The 23,087-nt window shown below is 37.3% G+C and overlaps 1 protein-coding gene across 1 annotated transcript; it reads left to right on the top strand.

Annotated features, from left to right (window-relative positions):
* Positions 1-1,982: 1,982 nt before the first annotated feature.
* LOC110053082 (uncharacterized) lies at positions 1,983-21,408 on the top strand. The gene is made up of 4 exons (XM_089296946.1): positions 1,983-2,026; positions 17,229-17,580; positions 18,616-18,753; positions 19,015-21,408. Exons 2-4 carry the CDS (start codon positions 17,265-17,267, stop codon positions 19,482-19,484), a joined length of 924 nt encoding a protein of 307 aa, XP_089153072.1. The 5' UTR covers positions 1,983-2,026; positions 17,229-17,264; the 3' UTR covers positions 19,485-21,408.
* Positions 21,409-23,087: the final 1,679 nt, after the last annotated feature.

The raw sequence follows: 23,087 nt of genomic DNA on the forward strand, positions 1-23,087 counted from the left end.
GTTTTATCTATGAAAAGGAAAATAAAACTTTCGTTTCGTGTTTTGAAGGCGTTTACTGTATTTACCTGTCTTGTCTCCAGATTAGAATGACGTTTAAAAGAAATATATATAACTAAAAAATATATAGAACTAAAAAAGAAAGCGAAGAACCATGCAAACGCTTATGTTTATAATCAGCGAAAGAATTTTAAAACTGATATGATAATGATCCATAAATTATTAAGGAGCGCCAAATCATCCTGTTAACCTGTGAAGTCCAGACTGAAGTAAAACAGCTTAGACTCAAGAAATGTCGCATCACAGAAATTTATGCGTTCTGTCATTCTTGCCAAAAGTTGGCTTTATTTCGGGAAGGTGAATTAACAATTCTACTTCCTCTTAAAAGGTAGCCATGAAAAGCTAAATCTTATTCATCAGCAGCCAATTAAACCACATAACAACAAAAAACGTTATAGGATCATCGATAATATAACTGCGCTTGGGGAAATTTCGTTTTGTCATCTCTTTAGAATCCAAGGAACAATACACTATTACCAATAATTTTTGCATGACAAAAGTTATATATTAACGTTGGCGTAATCATCGCCCTAAGCGTGGTTACAAGTAGTGTTTGAAAAACTATATTAATAATTGAGTGACCTTGTTTGGGCGCAGGAAGTCGAAATTCCCTTCTTGCAACTTCGTTAATACTTTTATTACCTACAGTGTAGCAGCAATAAATTGGCGAGCTTTAAAAAGCTTGCTTAATTTTGAATCGGATTGATCGTATCCTACCTTAACTTACATGTAAAAGGCAATTTAAAATTTACCAACAACTTTCCTTACTTGCCATATTTTAATATTCCGCTATAATCGGTCTTTTCAATTCTAACTATCGTATTCGTTCTCGGATGGTTTCCTTGTACCTTGTATATCAAGTTGCGTCTGATGTTCGATCGAGTAAAACATTGTGTCGGGCTGTAGTGCAGTGTACCTGATAAACAAACCAGAATACAAAATGAACAGGTTTCGCTACGTAAAGCTTAAGTCCCGGTTTTGGCATTGCCCTTGAAAAGTACGAAACAAACACGCGAATAATGACTTATAAAGACTAGTAAAGGAAAAATTGTCTCCTTTCGCGTACAGCTGAGGATGTATATTTTAACGTTTACATAAAGAAAGCTGAGGTTTTTGTTTGTTATGGAAGGAAGTTTGTTAAATAAACCGACACCAGAGACGATTTATAAACACATGTTTAAAAGCTCTCACTTCAAAAGGTTCAAATCTAAACGCAATTACTTACATCTTTAGCAAAAAAGCGCGAGATGAGACTGGAGTTGTCGCTTAACTATACGCTTAGCGTTAATTTGCTTTGAGGGAAAATATTTCATCTGCCATGTTCACCTTAAGATGTTACTACCAAAAGCTGTATATTTTTTGAACACAAAGTGGAAATGAATGAAATAAATAACTAAAATAATAATAATAATAATAATAATAATAATAATAATAATAATAAGCGGTTTGGGATGAGCAAATACTAGCATTGGTGAGGAGAGGAGATCACTTAAGGGTAAGATCGATTAATTCTCTCAACATTGTTGAGGCGATCACGTAGAAACATTTCTCGCCATATCAATTTATTGGCCGCCGTCCAAATTTACAGCATGAAGAGAAGGTCTTGCTGCTATAAACGAAAGATCATCATTTTACCGTTCACTGAGATTACGTCTGCTAAGTATAAAATTAAACAGTAAAAGGAAACAGAACGAGGAAAAGCAATGAAGACGGGTGAAGTATTTCCAATTCTGTTGTGATAAACAGAAGTCAGGCAGATGACATCCATTTTATATCAAAGCAAATATTGATTTAGATTCAAAGAAAATTACTTAATAAACGACAGAGAAGAGCCAATAAGGATGATGCCTCATCAGTGCTAGCTAAGCACTGGGTATATTAATTTAGGATTACTCAGTCAATACATATTTCAGAGTCCGATGCAGAGTACCTCGGATGTCTGTTCTTTCGAACTTCTCCTTCGGATAAGGTAAGAAATATCTATATCTTGCCACAATTTCACTACCGGTCACTTTTCACAGATAAGCTTTATTTTTCAGTTTTTGATTCTCTTTTTTGTGAACTGAGGAAATGTATTGACGTGCTAACAAATTTACGCGCTAACAATGATCGGTGAAACACATTGCAAATTTTCGCTGATTGAAAACAATGGCAATAATTGTTAAAACACTTTGCAAACTCTCGATTCTGCCCACTAGCTTTGTCATCGCAGGTGTGTCTTTATTTGTTTTATCATGAGAATCATCTTTGCAGTTCGGTCAATTTTTATTTGGTTCCCGGATTCAAACAAGTTAAGAAGTACAAGATGGAAGACAGTACAAGATTTTTTCTTATTTATTTATTTAGCACGAGATCGTCGGCTGTTTAACCGAGTAAAAAGTTGTTTCGGGTGGAAGCGCAGTGTGCCTGAGAAGCAAACCGAAATATAACTGTATAGATTTTTGATGATTGAAAACAAAGATATCTTCAAATTGCCCATGAAACGTTTCCAACAAAAGGGGGGAGACGCTTCCAAACTTGTAAAGGAAAACTTCTCTTCTTTCGATTCTAAAGAATTAATGCAGGTATCATTTTTCGGATAGGCGTCTTGCTGAGTTATTTTCACTTTTAATAGCTCAAATAAGGATATCTATGATTGCAATGGAAGTAAACTTGTCAGAAAAACGTTAAATTAACCGACACTTAAGTGGGCTTATAAACCTTATTTGGTCGCTCTCGTACTTCCAGCGATTGAATCTAAACATAATTCGTCATAAGAATCCCAAGATGAGACTGGCATTGTCGCTTATAGAGTTTTACCTGCCGTCTTCAGAAAAGATGTGCATATCAATAGCTGTTGGATAAATGTTGAATACAAAGCGGAAAACGTTTCCGAATGAACAAATGTTACCATTGGTAAGCGAGAAGAGAAGGGGAAGATCAGTTACAGCTCTCGAGCTCAACATTTTTGTCCAAGACTTTTCAGCTGACTTAGGAGTGAAAGTATTCCTCGGTTTATTAATGCATCGTTAAACTGATGTTCACAATGAAAATTAGGAATATCAAACAGGAACAGAAAGAGCACAAAAGACAGCTGGAGTATTTGTAGTTCTTCTGTTAAAGGCGGAAGTCATTCAAATATCATCCGTTTAATAACGAAGTAAATATTGATCCTTACTGGAGAGCGAATTAAATGATAAAGAAACAAGAATTCATAATGGACGATGTCTCAACAGAGGTAGGAGTGCAATATATTAAGATCACTTTGTCAACATATTTTATCAGGGTCCAACGAAGAGGACTTCGCATATCAGTCCTTTAAAAATTTCGCGAGAGAAAAACGCTAAGCAATGATATGAAAGAGAGAAACTGTATTTCTATTGAGCCCTGAAGCTCACGGAATACATATAAGAAAAGCAACATAAAGGGAAATTTGTGCTTGAAGTTTCTTTTTCCACTCGATCGGTAACACAGTGGAGATTTTATCCCCCAAATGATAGAGTTTTAATTAGGAAAAACCCAGAAGGGCAATTAAACTTAGAATTTCGTTTTCTGGAAGCGTTTAACAATTTGGAGATTTTATCTCCCAAACTCTAGACTTAAATTTAAAACCTGATCTTAAAGGGTTTACAAACACCTTGTATAAATTGGGCGCACTCGCTATACAACTAAAGAAAGCTGCTGTCTATTCTAAATAGAAAACTGACTTTGCTAATGGTGTATAAAATCTCGAAGAACACCAAGTGACTGTGTTAACCGATGAAGTAGCATCAAGCAACTACCAGGTCGACGCACCATTCTATGTGCTGTCATATCTTTCTAATATGGAAGAATCTTTGTTTGCAATATTTGCCTCATTAGCATAAGCGATACAGTTTCTGACGAGGCTAGCAAAACATAAGTTTTAAATAGTGGAAGGCCATAGCATGATTAACTGTCCCAAGGAATTTGAGCCCGATCTATTGAATACTTTTTGCGTTACGCCTGTTTAAAAACTCAAAATTTTACAAAGAACGTATGAGCTCATTAGCGCTTTTGCCACCCAGAAATTTTGCAGTTGTTGAAAGCCAATTTCTCCTCGAATGTCACACCCAAAGAGCCAAAAATTTCACCAATGTACTAAGTTTCAAAAGCTCTTGAAATGTTTGTAGTCAAGCCTTGTCTAGCGTGATGGCTTCTATTCGCAAAATCGTATGTTAATGAGAAAAAATGTAAACAATGACGTTACCAAAGACTGCTTGCTGTGAAAATTTGTAATGGTAATTAGCATCCAGGCTGTCATGTTTGTAAGTGGCCATCTTTTAAACAAAAGTTTAAAATTTAAGATTTTAAATTCATTTAACCCGCCGGTCTCGGCCAAAGAGGTGGAAAAAATGTCAGAGAAGAATGAAACTGTCTGTATTCGCGTCTTCAAATCATTTCTGCTGTTCTGCAATTGTCATAACTTAGATAACAATGTCAGTGTGTCTTTCTCGTAATTTATGCGCGCCAGCTAACCCAGCACTCTTTATCTGACTTTAGATCATAGAGAGTTTTATCCCACTCTGCGATATATCGCCGTGGCATTATTTTGTTAGAAAGATATTTCCCGATGATGAGTCACTCACTATACGATATATATCTATGGCGACACTTCGCTAGGGCGATATATCGGGATGAATTCGTCGCGCGCTCTACGAGATATCGCCGAGGCGACATTTCCCAAAAACGATATTTCACTGAGCGAGATATCAAAAGGAAGCGCTGATATCTCGTCGGATAATCGTTATCACGAGTCTGGTCGCTTATATTTATGATATATTGCCGACGCGTCGGCGAAATATCCCAACCACAAAGCGCAAGTTTCGATGATTATCGTGTGAATTACTTTTGTGCAATACTATAAACGACATTTATTGTTCCACTCGGTAACACATAGGAGAGTTTACCTTCCGAACTAATGAGAGTGTTATCTATAAAAAGAAAATGAAATTAAACTTTCGTTTCGTTTTTTGAAAGCGTTTACTGTATTTTTCTGTCTTACCTTCAGATTAGGATGACGTTTAAAAGAAATATATATAACTAAAAACTAGAAAGAAAGCGAAGAACCAAACGCTTATGTTTTCAGCGAAAGAATTTTAAAACTGATCGTGTAGGGTTTACTATTAGGCACTCTCACTTCAAAAATAAAGAAAGCTGCTGTCTATACTATGTAGAAAACTGGATATGATAATGATGCATAAATTCTTAAGGAGCGCCAAATCACCATGTTTACCTATGAAGTCCAGAGTAAAGTAAAACAGCTTAAAATAAAGAAATGTCGCATCACAGAAATATATGCGTTCTGCAATTCTTGCCAAAAACTGGCTTTATTTTAAAAACGTGAATTACAATTTTACACATCCTCTTAAAAGATAACTATGAAAATCTAAATCTTATTCATCAGCAGCCAATTAAACCACATAACAACAAAAAACGTTTTAGGATCAGCGATATATAACTGGGCTTGGGGAAATTTCGTTTTGTGATCTCTTTAGAGTCCCAGGAACAATACACTATTACCAATAATTTTTGCATGACAGCTTCAAGGTTTTTTATTTTTTTTTATCTTTTTACTTCAAAAGTTATATAGTAACGGTGGCGTAATCATCGCCCTTAGCGTAGTTACAAGTAGTGTTTGTAAAACTATGTTAGAGAGAGCGACGAAAATCGAGCCTATTGAAAAGTATGCAACAAACGCGCGAATAATGACTTAAAGACTTGTAAAGGAAAAATTGTCTCCTTTTGCGTATAGCTGAGGCTGTATATTTTAACTTTTGCACAAAGCAAGCTGGGTATTTTTTTTGTAATAGAAGGCAGTTTGTTAAATAAACCGACACCAGAGATGGTTTATAAACACCTTTTTAAAAGCTCTTACTACAAGACGTTTAAATCTAAACGCAATTACTTATAACTTTAGCAAAGAAGCGCGAGATGATACTGGAGTTGTCGCGCAACTATACGCTTAGCGTCAATTGACTTTAAGGGAAATAATTTCTCCTGCTATGTTTATGTTTAACATAATATTACCAAAAGCTCTATATTTTTTAACACAAAGTGAAAATAACTAAAAAAAAAAAAAAAATAATAATAATAATTATAATAACAATAATAATAATAATAATAATAATAATAATAATAAAAGGTTCGGGATGAGCAAATACTAGCATTGGTGAGGAGAGGAGATTCCTTAAGGGTAAAATCGATTAATCCTCGTAACATTGTCAAAGCGACTACATAGAAAAATTTCGCGCCATATCAATTTTTTGCCACCCACCACCCCTCTCCAAATTTACAGCATGAAGAGAAAGTCTTGTTATAAACGAAAGATCATCATTTCACAGTTCACTGAGATTAAGTCTGCTAAGTTTAATTTAGAACAGTAAAAGAAAACAGGACGAGAAAAAGCAATGAAGACAGGTGAAGTATTTCCAATTATGTTGTGAAAAACAGAAGTCAGGCAGATGTCATCCATTTAATATCAGAGTAAATATTGATGATCTCTATTCAAAGAAAATTAATAAATGACAGAGAAGATCCAATAAAGATGATACCTCAACAATGCTTAGCCCTGGGTGTATTAATTTAAGATCACTTAGTCAATACATATTTCAGAGTCCAACACAGAGTACCTCGGATGTCTCTTCTTTCAAATTTCTGCTTCGGATAAGGTAAGAAATATCTATATCATACCACAATTTTACCACCGGTCACTTTTTACAGCTAAGCTTTATTTTTCAGTTTTCGATTCTCTTTTTTGTGAACTGAGGAAGTGTATTGATGACGTGCTAACAAATTTATGCTCACTGGGAATCGCTTCTGGGGTTTGATTATAACTCACTGATCCATGAAACAGATTGCAAATTTTCGCTGAATTAAAACAATGGCAATAATTGGTAAAACATTTTGCAAGCTCTCGATTCTGTTCTATAGCTTTGTCATCGCAGCTGTGTCTTTATTTATTTTATCATGAGAGTCATCTTTTCGGTTCTGTCAATTTGATTTGGTTCCCGGCTTCAAACAAGTTAAGTTACAAGATGGGAGCTTTAGAACAGAGATCGTCGGCGGTTTGATCGAGTAAAACGTTGTTTGAGGTTGCAGCGCAGTGGCCCTACAAGCAACCCGAAATATAAACTGAAAAGCCTTTTGATGACTGAAACCTAAGACATCTTTAGATTGCCCATTAAACGTTTGCGAAAAAAAAAATCGTAAAGAAACTTCCAGACTTGTAAAGGAAAACTTTCCTTCTTTGGATTCTACAGAATTTATGCAGATATCATTATGCCGGATAGGTGTGTTGCTAAGTTGTTTTCACTTTTATTAGCTCAAATAAGGATATCTATGCTTGCAATATTCTATTTTCCAATTGCCCATAGTTCACTCTGTTTGTCCCCCCCAATTTTACATAAACTATTGTTGTAAAATACTTTAGGGAGGTCTGCATAATCCCAAGAGCATTTCACAAGTTTATGCAAAATTTGGGGGGGAAAAGAGAGTGAATTATGGGCAATTCAAAAATAGAGAGTGGAAGGAAATTTGACAAAAAAAAGGTTTAATTTACCGACACTTGAGAGGGTTTACAAACCTTTTTTGGTCGCTCTTGTACTCAAGCGATTGAATCTAAACATAATTCGTCACAACAATACCAAGATGTCACTGGAATTGTCGCTTATAGAATTTTACCTGCTGTCTTCCAGAAAAAGATGTGCATATCGATAGCTGTTAGATAAAAGCTGAATACAAAGATTAAAACATTTCCGAATGAGAAATGTTAACATTGGTAAGCGAGAAGAGAAGGGCAAGATCAGTTATAGCTCTCGAGCTCAACATGTTTGTCCACGACCTTTAAGTAATGACGTCATAGGTGGTTCCATTAAAACATTGCAACACTCAATCAAGAATATCTCTAGAAATATTAAAGCAGTGTTCTTTAAACTTTGCATCAAAAATGTACATCGCAAAAGAAACAAAATGACACCCGTCATGCCGTCGCCATGACAACAGTTAGACCGCTGGACCTGTTTTCATTAAAACTAACATTACCAGATTTTATCTTAAACAAGGATCATCCACTCCCAACAATCTAGTGGGTAGAGTTAAGACAATATGGGAATCATGCGTGTTCCGAGCCTTTTCGAAGGGTTGCAAATTGGCAGATTTGGTTTTTCACAGAAAGAGACTGGAGCCAAAAGTGTTGCCATGGCAACAACACAGAAGGTGTTTTTCTGTTTCTTTTGTGATGCACATAAAAAATCTGAATCTGAAATCTGAAATCTGTGGTGCCAAGTTTGAAGAACACTGCTTCAATATTTCTAGAGTTATTCTTGATTCAGTGTTTTACTGTTCAAGTGGAACCACCAATGACGTCATCACTTTCCTTATTTGCATAATACTAAAACGTCAATATCTCTAGAACGAAAAAAGATATTCCAAAAAGGGAAACACCATTCTTCTCTACTTTGAAAAGCCTTTCAAATAAGCAGCAATTATTTTTTACTTCATACGCACTTTAATTAGGAAAAACCCAGAGAGGAAATTAAACGCAGAATTTCGTTTTCTGGAAGCGTTTAACAAATTGGAGATTTTATCCCGCAAACTATAGAGCTTAACCTAAAACCTGATCGTGAAAGGTTTACAAACACCTTTTATAAATTAGGCACACTCGCTTTATAAATAAAGAAAGCTGCTGTCTATTCTAAATAGAAAACTGACTTTGCTAATGGTGTATTAAATCTTGAAGAGCACCAAGTCACCATGTTAATCGATGAGGTAGTAGCAAGCAGCTACGAGGGCGACGAAGCATTATGTGTGCTGTCATATCTTTCTGATATAGGAGAATCTTTGTTTACAATATTTGCCTCATTAGCATAAGCGATACAGTTTCTGACGAGGCTAGAAAAACATAAGTTTTAAATAGTGAAAGGGCATAGCATAATTAAATGTCCCGAGGAATTTAAGCCCGATTTATTGAACACTTTTTGCGTTACGCCTGTTTAAAAACTCAAAATTTTACAAAGAATCTAAGTATGAGCTCATTAGCGCTTTTGCCACCCAGAAATTTTGCAGTTGTTGAAAGCCAATTTCTCCTCGAATGTTACACCCAAAGAGCCAAAAATTTTGAAATGTTTGTAGTCAAGCCTTGTCTAGCGTGATGGCTTCTATTTGCAAAATCGTATGTTAATGAGAAAAAAATGTAAACAATGACGTTACCAAAGACTGCTTGCTGTGAAAATTTATAATGGTAATTAGCATCCAGGCTGTCATGTTTGTAAGTGGCCATCTTTTTAAACAAATGTTTAAAATTTAAGATTGGAAATTCATTTAACCCGCCGGTCTTGGCCAAAGAGGTAGAAAAAATGTCAGAGAAGAATGAAACTGTCTGTATTCGCGTTTTCAAATCATTTCTGCTGCTCTGCAATTGTCCTGACTTAGATAACAATGTCAGTGCGTCATTCTCGTTATTTATGCGTGCCAGCTAATCCAGGGCCCTTTTTTTTGATTTTTGATCGCAGAGAATTTTATCCCGCTCTATGATATATCGGCGTGGCATTATTTCGTTAGAAATATATTTCGCGATGATGGGTCACTCACTATACGATATATATCTATGGCGAGATTTCGTTAGGGCTATGTATCGAGATGAATTCGTCGCTCGCTCCACGAGATATCGAAAAGGCGATATTTATCAAGAACGATATTTTACCGAGCGAGATATCAAAAGGAAGCGCTGATATCTCGTCGGCATATCGCTATCGCGAGTCTGGTCGCTTATATGTAATATGTAGATTTAGGCCAGCCTAAAAGCGTAGCTCTTGGGCCGGGTTGTTCAGAGCCAAATTAAGTTAACCTAAGAAAAGGTAGAATTTTGATTTGAGTTTTGTAACTTTGCGTTGAGGTTTTCTGCATATTGTTTGGCCTTCTGTTTTGAGTTTTAATAATCACTATATACACAAAACAAAGGAGCAAAAATAAAAAGTATGGAAGAAAAAGTTATAAATCGGTTAACTTTTAATCCTGCGTTAGCGTTACCCGGCTTCCGAACAATCCTGCCCTGTTGTCAACGGGTTAGCCTCAGATGAGCCCGTGATCCAATAGAAAACCACCTCTTGGTCAGCGGTCAACTTCGAAAAAAACACGCGACCTCAATGAGCTATAAACTTGAGCCCTTGATATGGTCACGTGATTCTGGTCAGCGGATACCGTGTTTTGACAGGTGTCAATTGATCATAATATGGATGTTTAATATCAAAGAAGTACACGGTAAAGCAAGGCTGCATTTCTCTGTCAACCTATTATTTGGAGTATGGCCGCCAACTTGAGCGACTCCGTCGTGCGTACGCGCCCTGACGAGCAATACCGCTAACCATGATAACCATTGGAAAATCAACTCATTGGTTTTTTTTTCTTTCCTATATGAGTATGGGGCTCCTCTTGGTGGCCCTTCGGCTGCTGGAGCTCTGCTATAATACATTGCTGGGATATCGCCGAAATATCCCAACAACAAAGCGCAATTTTCGATGATTATCGTTTGAATTAATTTTCTGCACTACTGTAAACGACATTTATTGTTCCACTCGGTAACACATTGGGGAGTTTATAACTACCTCCCGAACTAATGAGAGTTTTATCTATGAAAAGAAAAGGAAATTAAACTTTCGTTTCGTTTTTTGAAAGCGTTTACTGTATTTACCTTTATTATATCTGAGAGTGAAGAATGATCATCGCAGTTAATTTTCCAATTTAAGCAATTGGAAAGAAGAAGCCTGAAAAAAATCAGGGCTTCAACGGGATTCGAACCCGTGACCTCCGCGATACCGGTGCGATGCTCTACCAACTGAGCTATGAAGCCACACATTGGGAGCGAGGTCAATTAATTGTGTTAAATTAACTGCGATGATCATTCTTCACTCTCATCTACAACCGCAGTTCATATATGAATTATTTCATATAAACTTCACATCATTTCACTCCTCACGGGAAGATATGAACTCAATTAATTGACCTCGCTCCCAATGTGTGGCTTCATAGCTCAGTTGGTGGAGCATCGCACCGGTATCGCGGAGGTCACGGGTTCGAATCCCGTTGAAGCCCTGATTTTTTCAGGCTTCCTCTTTCCAATTGCTTAAATTGGAAAATTAACTGCGATGATCATTCTTCACTCTCATCTACAACCGCAGTTCATATATGAATTATTTCATATAAACTTCACATCATTTATTATATCTGTCAGTTAGTACGCGCGCTGTGATTGGTCAATTTAGCGGGCCATATTCTCCTCTACGGCCCGCTTAAATTTAAAGCTGTTTTTGTTGCCAACATGTTTCGTGATTTATCGCCAAGTGTTCGTAGCTTTTTTAGCGAGTAAAAGTTTAAAACTTTCTTTTACTTCTAAAATTGTGTATTAAAACATACTAACGACTTAAGAGTCACTTAACAATGATTTCAAATTGAGTCGTTTTGCTTTCAAGGTGCATCAGAAATTTGAAGCCGTTCGGCGTGAATAGAAATCGTTCCCGAGCCCGTTAGACACACAGTAGAGATACAATAAATATCCTACTAACCTCGTCTTCTCGGTCCGTACTGTAAGTTACGGATCCTCGTTTTCCCCTTCGATTTATGGCCCGCGCGCTTCGCGCTTGAACCATAAATCGATGGGGAAAAACTCCTCCGTAACTTACAGTATGGGCCTCGAACTCGGTTAGTAAGAGGTATTGCTTACCTCCAGATTAGGATGACGTTTAAAAGAAATACAGAACTAAAAAGAAAGCGAAGAACCAAACGCTTATGTTTGAAATCAGCGAGAGAATTTTAAAAGTGACCGTGTAGGGTTTACAATTAGGCACTCTCACTTCAAAAATGAAGAAAGCTGCTGTCTATACTATGTAGAAAACTGGATATGATAATGATGCATAAGTCTTAAGAAGCGCCAAATCACCATGTTTACCTATGAAGTCCAGAGTAAAGTAAAACAGCTTAAAATAGAGAAATGTCGCATCACAGAAATTTATGCGTTCTGCCATTCTTGCCAAAACCTGGGTTTATTTCGGGAACGTGAATTTACAATTCTACTTCCTCTTAATAGGTAGCTATGAATAGCTAAATCTTATTCATCAGCAGCCAATCAAACCACTTAACAACAAAAAATCGTTATAGGATCAGCGTTAATATAACTGCGCTTGGGGAAATTTCGTTTTGTGATCTCTTTAGAGTCCCAGGAACAATACACTTTTACCAATAATTTTTGCATGACAGCTTCATGGTTTTTTTTTTATCTTTTTAGTTCAGAAGTTATATATTAACGGTGGCGTAACCATCGCCCTCAGCGTGGTTACAAGTAGTGTTTGTAAAACTATGTTAGAGAGAGCGACGAAAATCGAGCCTAGGCCTATTGAAAAGTATGCAACAAACTCGCGAATAATGACTTATAAAGACTTGTAAAGGAAAAATTGTCTCCTTTTGCGTATAGCTGAGGCTGTATATTTTAACGTGTGGATAAAGCGAGCTGAGTATTTTTTGTAATAGAAGGTAGTTTGTTAAATAAACCGACACCAGAGACGGTTTATAAACACCTTTTTAAATGCTCTTATTACAAGACGTTTAAATCTAGGCGCAATTACTTATATCTTTAGCAAACAAGCGCGAGGTGACACTGGAGTTGTCGCTTAACTGCCATGTTTACGCTTAAGATATTACTACCAAAAGCTCTCCATTATTTAGAACACAAAGTGGAAATAAATGAATGAAAATTAAAAGAATAAATAATAATAACAATAATAATAATAATAGTTATAAAAGGTTCGGGACGAGCAAATACTAGCATCGGTGAGGAGAGGAGATCACTAATGGGTAAGATCGATTAATCCTCTTAACAATGCTGAGGCGATTACATGGAAAAATTTCGCGCAATATCAATTTATTGGCCCCCCTCCAAACTTACAGCATGGAGAGAAGGTCTTGTTATAAACGAAAGATCATCATTTCACTGTTTACTGAGATTAAGTCCGCGAAGTAAAAATTAGAACAGTAAAAGAAAACAGGAAGAGGAAAAGCAATCAAGACAGGTGAAGTATTTCCAATTCTGTCAGTTATGAAAGACAGAAGTAAGGCAGATGTCATCCATTTAATATCAAAGTAAATACTGATATCGATTAAAAGAAAATTAATAAACGACAGAGAAGAGTCAATAATAATAATAATAATAATAAATAAATATTTATATAGCGCCTATCCATGCCTGCTCTAGGCGCTGTACAATTCGCCAAAATGAGCGGTACTAATCTTAATAATTAAAAATGTGCATTTAAGAAAGTAATAAAAAGTAAAAATCGGTACGAATAATAAGTTTTCTTAAAAAGATGAGTTTTGAGTTTAGATTTAAAAGAACTTAGATTGTTACATGAGCGGATAGAAACAGGTAGACTGTTCCATAGTTCAGGAGCGGAAACAGCAAAAGCTCGAGAACCATACGTCTTCAGGTGAAAATTCGTGGGGTTAAGAAGTAGAAAGTGTGATGATCGGAGGATTCTGGAAGGTTGGTAGTACGTTACTAGATCTTGAATTTAGACAGGAGATTGTTGATGAAGAGCCTTAAAGGTAAGTAATATAATCTTGAATTTAATGCGATCAGAAACAGGAAGCCAGTGTAATTCTTTCAGTATTGGAGTGATGTGGTCGTACTATCGGGAACAGGTGATAAGTCGGGCAGCGGCGTTTTTAACAGACTGGAGCTTTTTTAAAGCACACTTCGGTACATTGTACAAAAGAGAGTTGCAGTGGTCGAGTTTGGAAGACACAAAAGCATGGACCAGGATTTCGGTGGTTTTCGTAGATAAGAATTTCCTTATCCGGGAGATGTTGCGCAGATGATAAGAAGCTGATTTACAAATAGAACTGATGTGCGGAAGCATAGTCATGGTACGGTCAAATATCACACCGATGTTTCTAGCAAATTGAGATGGCTGAATTATGTCTTGACCAAAACGGATTGGTGGTAGAGACTGCTGCGGGTTGTGTTTCGAGCATAAATAAAGAAGTTCCGTCCTGTCCTTATTCAGTTTTAGCTTGTTAAGAGACATCCACTTGTCAAGATCAGACAAATATTCCTCAATTTTTCCAACTGTATTAGTTAATTCGACGTCGTTGTTTGTTGAAAAAGAGATATATAACTGAGTATCGTCAGCGTAGAAGTGAAATTGCATTTCGTGGTACCGTAGAATGTCAGCCAGTGGTGCAGTATAAAGTAAGTACAGGATAGGCCCTAGGACCGAACCTCGGGGGACTCCACATTTAAGCTCATGAGACTGTGATTTTTTTCCATCGATTAAGGTAAATTGTGTGCGGTTTGTAAGATAGGAACGAAACCATTCAAGGGCAGTGCCACAGATTGAAAACTTGGATTTCAGTCTTGTTAGAAGAATGTCGTGATCAACAGTGTCAAAAGCAGCAGATAGATCAAGTGGCAGGAGTATAACACAGTGACGATCGTCAATGGCACGCAAAATATCATTGTGTACACGTACAAGAGCGGTTTCACAGCTATGAAATCGCTTGTAGGCTGATTGTAGCGGTTCATTAAGTTGGTTGGATTCCAAGTAGTCCTGAAGACGTACTGCAACAACTTTTTCGATGATTTTTGAAATGACCTTGAGATTTGAGATAGGCCTATAATTACTAAGGATTTCGTGGTCCAAGGATGGTTTCTTGAGTAGTGGCAGTAAGACGGCGGTTTTTAGTGAAGGAGGCACATATCCAGATTTCAGGGACAAGTTTACAATCCTGCAAAGCGTAGGTAGAAGCATGTCAAAATTTTCTTTTAACAAGACGGCAGGCAAAGGGTCCAGGCTACAAGACTTAGACACAACAGTGCGTGCAACTTCCGAAAGTTCAACGATTGAAGTAGGTGAGAAGGCATTTAACTGACAGTCAAGCGTTAATTTATCCAAAGTACAGAAGAGATCAGGCATTTCGGCAGCTTCGAGTTTACATCTTATATTGATAATTTTATTTTCGAAGAAAGTGATAAAATTATTGGCAAGTTCTCTAGCCGAGGAACAAGACGGAAGACACTTCTCGGGCTTCCTGTGGAGAACGCGGTCGATGGTGCGAAAAAGGGACTTGTTATCGCTTCCAGCCTCGTCGATAAGATTGGAGCAATAATCCATTTTTGATTTAAAAATCAAAGATAATATAACTGCGCTTGGGAAAATTTCGATTTGTCATCTCTTGAGTCCCAGGAACAATACACTATTACCAATAAGTTTTGCATGACAGAAGTTAAATATTAACGGTGGCGTAATCATCCCCTTAGTGTGGTTACAAATAATGTTTGTAAAACTATGTCAATAATTGAGTGAACTTGTTTGGGCACAGGAAGACGAATTTCCCTTCTTGCAAAACAACAGGCTTCAATAGTGAAATATAAACTGAATAGACTTTCATTGACAGCTGAAAACTAAGACATCTTTAGATTGGCCATGAAACTTTTGCAACAAACGTCTGAAGAAACTTCCAGACTTGCAAAGGAAAACTTCTCTTCGATTCGAAAGAGTTAACGCAGGCATTGTTATGCCGAATAGGTGTGTTGCACTTTTGCTTTCACTTTTGTTAGCTCAAATAAGGATATCTATGCTTGCAATGGAAGGAAATTTGTCAGAAAAACGTTAAATTAACCAACACTAGTTGAGAGGGCTGACAAAGCTTTTTTGGTCGCTCTCGTACTTCCAGCGATTGAATCTAAACATAATTCGTCACAAGAATCGCAAGATGACACTAGAATTGTCGCTTATAGAATTTTACCTGCCGTCTTCCAGAAAAAGAAGTGTATAGCAATAGCTGTTGGATAAATGTTGAATACAAAGCGGAAAACGTTTCCGAATGAACAAATGTTAACATTGGTAAGCGAGAAGAGAAGGGGAAGATCAGTTAAAGTTCTCGAAGAATTTTCAGTCGACTACAGAGTGAGGGTACTCGGTTTTTTTTTTTTTTTTTCAATGCATTGTTGACCTGATGTTTAAAATAAAAGCTATCAAAATCAAGCAGGAAGAACAAGAGCAATAAAGACAGGTGAAGTATTTCCAGTTCCAGTCGTTCAAATGTCATCCGTTTAACAACAAGTAAATCCCCATAGAAGCAAATTAAGTAACAAAGAGGAGTAAATAAAGATGATGTCTCAACAGCGGAGGTAGGAGTGTAACATATTAAGATCAATTTGTTAACCTATTTTTCGGCTTCCAATACAGAGGACTTCCCGAATCAGTCCTTTTTGAATTCCGCGGTGGAAATAAGCTTAGCAACGATATGCATATTTGTACAATTCTTTTACAACACTAAATTTGCGCCTGTAGGTTATCAAATTTAAAATTTCGTTTGCTGAGAGCAATTTTTGCGTTTTGCCAGTCTTGCGAAAAGTTGGTTTGATTTCTGAAACGTGAATTCCTCGTGCTTCCTTTTCAACGATAGCTATGAATGGCTAAATCTTGTTAATCAAGAGCAAATTAGACCACATTGAAAACAAAAACATTGTCGGACGAGTGACGATGGATTGTAATTAATTCAAAAAACAAAAAGAAAGAAAGAAAAAATACGCACTTGAAGAAATAGTTTTCTGCCGTCTCTTTAAAACCCAAAGAACAATTTACTTTTACCACTAATTTTTTGAGGACATCGGCAAGATTTTTTTTAAATTCAGAAGTGGTGGCGTAATCATCACCCTTAGCAAGGTTGCAAGTAGTGTAAGTGAAACAGTGTTATAATTGAGCGAGTTTAGGCACAAGAAGACGAAATTCCCTTCTTGCAACGTAACGTCGTTAATACTTTTATCAGCTAGCAGAAATAAAATGAGAAACTAACGGAAGGAACCCCTGGCACCAGGCTGTTTTAGTTTCTGCCTCAAAAATAAAGGTAGAAAAAGACAACGAATTTTCTACAAAATGTTTTCTATCAATTTTTAGAATCTCCATCGGCTCACTAACCTTAATTAAGAGTCTCTTTGTTACTTTGGTCAAGTTCCACCGTGCCAAAGTGATCACGTTAAAAATATGAATTTTTAAATTAACTAAGGAGGTAACGATGACAGCATGGCCGGGACCTTCGATTTTTCAGAGAAGTAAATTTCCATAGTAGTGTTAATAACTGTCACTAACACGTCGTTTTAAACGTTTTTATTTCTTTTGTAGCAATTAAAAGGCACTGCGAGACGCATTCAATTAAATATGAATCCCAAGTTCTGGCTCTCAATTGCGTTTCTGATGTCCCGGATTGGTGTATTTCAAGCTGCTGCCCAGTGTCAACCAGCAGCGGAATACTCCATTAGAGGAATGTTCCTCAGAGGCCACACCTTTAAAACGTACAAGATTGAATGGCATGAAAGCTGCTATTTCAGGTGTGCCGAAGAAGTCACCTGTCAAAGCTACAATTTCGTTATTGGTCAAAACCTCTGCGAACTGAACAATAGAACCAAAGAAGCAAGACCTGAAGATTTCAAGCCGGATCAGACAAGGTTCTACATGAAACTGGCAAAAAACAGAGGTACACTTCAATTCTTCTTTCTTGTTTGTCTCTCTTTTACCAATGCAGCCATTTTGAATGCTAACCTGTGTTTTGGCTGCAAGCAATTTGTTTTGGCGGTGAACCTTTCAATGGAAGCTGGGAAGCCGCCAGGAGATTGGGGAGTAGTCAAGATGAGATTTTTCCCTCTTGGCTTCAGCAGTCTCGTTATAGGCTCTGCCTTCGAAACAAAGCACTCGAACACAAAATCCCAAGAGCAACGTACTTATACATTCGTCCAAAATTAACTCAATCAATTAAGAAGAATACATTAAACACAATGTGCATATGATTAGCATTCTAGGCCAACAGTTGCATCCTTTCGTTCTATTTTAGACTTAAGAGAAGATTGAGCAATTAAGATGAAAATTGTTGAAGTTCCCCAGAGTGATAACAAGGAGCACACATCGCAGTCGAGAGTTCTCACTACCATTCGAGGAAGCAATAAGGCACCTATGAACTTTAATGAGTTAGATGAAGAAGTTTAATTTTATTTCTTTGTCAAAACATTGTTGCGATACATATGGACGAAAAGGAGCGAGGTTAAAAGAATTTGGCGCATCCAAGTGACGGTCAAGTTATCTCTGATCAAGAATAGCAGCCTCGCACTAACGCTCTCGTTTGCACGAGAAAAGTGTGCACGGCAATCAGTATATGTTCGATATATCAAAATGTTAAAAGGACTTTGAGTTTGTAATTATTGTAAGATTCCACTGTCTGGTTATTCGCATAAGAGACTTTGATCCAAAAAAATTAGTTATTGATAATGGAAAAAAAATACAAAACAGACAAACAACTAAGACCAAAAATAGAAGTTTGGCAGACAGTTCGGTCCCATGTTTGAATTTTGATATATCGAACGTGGACTATTGGAGCTCTGCGAGGGAATATGATATGTTTACTAAACTACAAAGTGCATCTGTTTTCTTCTTGCTAACATTTGAATAAAAAATAAACTACTTCTGCACGATCTTGAAAAAAAATCTTATTTAAAGTGTTTCCATCTTTATCATGCAGTCCCTCTTGGCTCCATTCAAGAGCTTCCTGCTGAATCGTGCAGTGAGATCAAGGCCAGTGAAGGAAATGAGATGGTTAACGGAGATTACTGGATATACTCTGATGGGAATGATCAGACAATCCTGGCTCGCTGTGAAGGTACGACATGTTAATTTATTGGTTACGTAGCTCAAAATAAATTGTATCCCCTCCATAAAGATAATTAAGGGATTAATCGATTAATCTATCAACCAATTAATTTTGGGGCTAGCAGTCTTGTTGATTTATAGTTTCGTTGTCTCCAAAAGGTGTTTTATTTATTATTAATTGTTATTATTATTATTACTTATTACTTATTTATTTATTTATTTTTAGTTTTCTTTTTTTATTTCTGATGCCTATCATTGAAATACATGTTAGAGAACTGGCAGAAGATAAACACAGATCCTGTTTGCTTTGGAGCACGAGATAACCAGCATGGTGCCTTTGACATCACAAAGAGTGGACTCCTCAAGACAATGAAGCTCGTCCACAAGTCGGGTTCGATCAAATGCTTCCCAAATAGCAAATCCTACTGGGGCTGCAGAAACAAGCTAGCGTATGGCAAAAACGGCTTACTGACTATCATTACCAATGCAAAGAAAGAAGCCATTCTGCCACCTGTTGGAGACTTGAAAGCAAACGCTGAATGTAACAACAAAAAATTGTTTTACAGGCTTAATGGAACTACCCACACATCTCCTGAGCTCGTTTTCGGCGATCTTCCTAATAAGGTGTCAGTGTCACGCAATCAGGTGTTGCAGATATGGTACGGACAGGATTGGATCGATTGTAGTGAACGCAACAACAACGGAATAACATGTGTTGATGTGTATGCGTGGTACGCTTAAAATCACATTAGTCTCTGACTTATCTGGAACAGATAAGGTATTAAAATGACGTAAGTTTAATTTCAAGGAAGGCTCTGAAAATATTAACGTAATCACGGTTCATATTTATCTTCTCTTGTATTAAATCTTGTGACTGTGAAAAAACTCAGGAAGAGATTCACTGACTGAAATTGTCAGTTTAGTAGAAATGTTGAAGTAGCGTCACGCATTTAGCAAAGCGTCTTTAAATGTGCTGCCATTTTTCCTAATTTTTTTTTTTTTGCTGGTTCATAATAGTAATTAACATCCAGGCTGTTATGAAAAGTTTGTAATCTTGACAACTTCTTAAAAAAAAAGTATTATCCAAACTACAGTATGACACATAAATAATAAATAGCTGTATTATCATATGACCCGTACGGGCCTGCACGCAATTTTCTTGGAAAATCATAAGAATAAAGGTCCCGTATGAGGGCCGTACGAGTCGAAGTGATAGGGCCGGAAAAACACGTACCGCTCTACTAGAAATGCGTACGGCCCCACAAGCAACGCGTTCGGCAAAATCGATACAAGTTAATAACAAAAACAATTTTTTTTGCTGTAAAAATGAATGATGAAAGTCAACATTTCTGAAACATTCCGAGAACAAATTTTGCTATCCAGGCGAACAGTCCGATGCAAAACTACTTCGGTCGCCAACTCACTGCGAAGGCACAGAAAGAAAGTCAACACTCTTCATAAATGAAGAAGTTCACAACTTTCTCAGAAGCCAACAACAAGCAAACAGGCGGTCAAGAAAACAACTTTTTCTGGATGAACTGCCCGACAATTGACCTTTGTAATAAGCAAACAGACTCTTGAGGCGAAACTTCTTTCAGTGGAAAGCATCAAGAATTCATCGTGTGTCAAAAGCAAGAAAGCAGCGTGAAGAAAACGAAGTACGATATAAGCTTAAATGTTTTCCTAGTTTCCAGAGTTTCTGGAAGAAGTTGGTTAAACCAGAGAAATCACAAACATACCTTGTGTAAAGTAGGATAAATTGCTCTGCAGTTTCTACATCACTGTTGTTTGAAGAGACAAAACTGAGTACGAACACAAGTTCATTACCGTACAGTTCATCCAGATAACAAAACTCGCTTGAATTTCCACCACACAGCAAAGCCAGCAAAGTAAGCAAACCCAGGTACTGTTTACGGGAGCCATCATCGGTGTCATTTATATTCAGTCGCTGGTTCTCCCTTGTTCAAGAGAATCCAAATACCAAATAGCTTGAAAGGACGCCGACATTTTATTGAGTCTTCAAAATGAAGGACATTTGTGGACAATTTAAGCGAAGCGTGAAGCGAACTTTTGCAACTCGCTAAGTTTTTGATGGTTTTGACATATTTTTGACAGCTTTATGTCAACTTTCTGTTGGCTTTTTAAACAGGTTAGCCAATCCCGTTAGTATGAATTGTAACTGTGGATTTACATTGAAAAACAAAAATGAGAAAATGAGTCGTGTTTTTCGATGAATTGTGAGGAGTTTCTTCTTCGACGCGAAGAAATAAATGACAAGTTTTTATTGTTGAATCTTTTTTGTAGTTCCACACGCGGCCGTCTGATGTTATGTAATCGCGTCCTATTTAGGTTCAAACAGAATTTTCAAACTTTTTAACGCTAAGAGGTCATAAGATAAAATGCTTATTGACTGAGTTAGGTCGGGCCGAACGGGAAAATAATTGGCTCGCTGCGCTCGGTCCGTACGTCCTGACCGAGAGCCAAATATTTTCCCGTCCGGCCCTCCCAGTCAGTCAATAAGTACGTACTCCGATCAGAATGTGAAGTAATTGAACCCGCGTCTCGGCTAAAGGCGGAGTAGGGGAGAATGTCTGAGAAGAATTTAACTCTTTGTTATATCACACTAAGCACTTTAGTAATAAATACCAAACGTTACTGATTGAAACTTTGGTGATGCAATGGTCTTCCAGTATTGTATGCCCGTTTGTAAAGCTACTTGCAAGTAGCTCTGTTTCGACGTGGAAAAGGTATGATTTTAGTTACAAAGTGCAGTTCCAGGCAATAGCGATACTTCCCCCCAACGAAGGGATTGGTGGGGGAGGGGGATTAATACATTTAAAGAAATGTATGAAGATAATTTGAATTTTCCAGACGTGATCGGGGGTGTCTTAGCTTTGAAAATACGTTTTACATTGGGGAGGGATGGACATTTTCTGAACTACACAATACCAAACTTTCTGAAGACATGATTAAACATCGCAGTTATACACAACTAATGCAGTTGTGAAATTAAAGCGGGGATCTCGCCTTCGGCTTCGTCCACAAGAGATCTGGGAACGAGATTATTGACAGAAGGTCTTACATCGTACGGCGAGTAAGGATGTCCGTCTATAGTTGTCACACTGAGAGAATAGACGAATCGCCTTTCTTCGATATTTTGGCCAAGACAGCTTTCCGTCAGTCAGACGGGGCTTTACACTGTCGACCGTTAGATTGAGATACTGTATTCAAAAGCTGGTTCAAGGCGATTGCTGAACCGGCTTTCGGCATTTCTACTCTAATTTTGTCCTCACCGGGCGTTTTATCGTTCGTCAGCCCAGATATGGCTTGTTTCAGTTCTTGGATTGTAAGGGGGCCCGTATCCATCTCTATGGGTTCTTCGCAGTCGTCCAGCTGGCATCCTTCAGGAAGATCCGATTCTTACCAAACCACATTCAACATTTCCTAGCAATGCTCTTTCCACTTTCAAGCACTTCTGGATCTTCCTCTGTAGTGATGACTTAACCATCTTTAGTTCCTATTGCCATGCTTGGCTTCTTGAGGCATCCGCTTAGTAGCTTCGTCTTCGTGTAGAGCTATTTGAGATTATTATTGTCTGTTGCTCTTTCTGCGTCTTCCGTAACTCTTTTCAAAGTCCTCCGTTCGTTATCTCTTGCTCTCTTCTTCACTTCCGTGTCTTTCATCTAGTACATTTCCTGTTTTTCCCTCACTCGCTCCAAGTGGCAGTTCATAATATCCCACTTTGAGCTCTCGCAAATCATGATGAAAAACCAGTTATTCCTATTTACTCGCTGGAGTCAGTTCAAATTGCTCGGTCAACGACGAAAATTTAACACATCAATTACGCTATCCTTAATACAGGCTTTGGTAAAGAGGTTATTAATTAACTTATTTCCAATCATTTACAGACTGTTCCGCTGCCCCAAGTCACTTCTCCCAAGGAACTACCCAAGGAGTGTGACGACTTTGGGTTGGAAATTGTTGAGTTTTGTGGCTATTTTTATCACAGCAAGTCATCCTATTATCTCAAATGCAAGTCAAAACATTATTCAGTTGTGACACATGCACACATTATGTGCCTACTTTTAACAGACGTGACACCATTCTCGATCCCGTCCATTTCCATGCTATGTCTTCGAAAATTCAGCAATTCAAAATGCTCTTCTCTAAAATCCAAAGATGCTGTGCAGCAGAAAAACTTATTATCAAATATGTGATAAAACGAACGATAAAAACTTAATTACTTTTGTGCCTTTGACATGGGAATTTGATGCTGTCCCATGAAAATAGGCAATTTATAATTATTGAGATGAAATGTCACGTAACGGCTACTTTTTGGCTGAA

This window comes from Orbicella faveolata, unplaced genomic scaffold, assembly GCF_042242905.1.
Source record: "Orbicella faveolata isolate gen_17 unplaced genomic scaffold, um_ofav_v1 contig_27, whole genome shotgun sequence".
Classification (NCBI taxonomy): Eukaryota; Metazoa; Cnidaria; class Anthozoa; order Scleractinia; family Merulinidae; genus Orbicella; species Orbicella faveolata.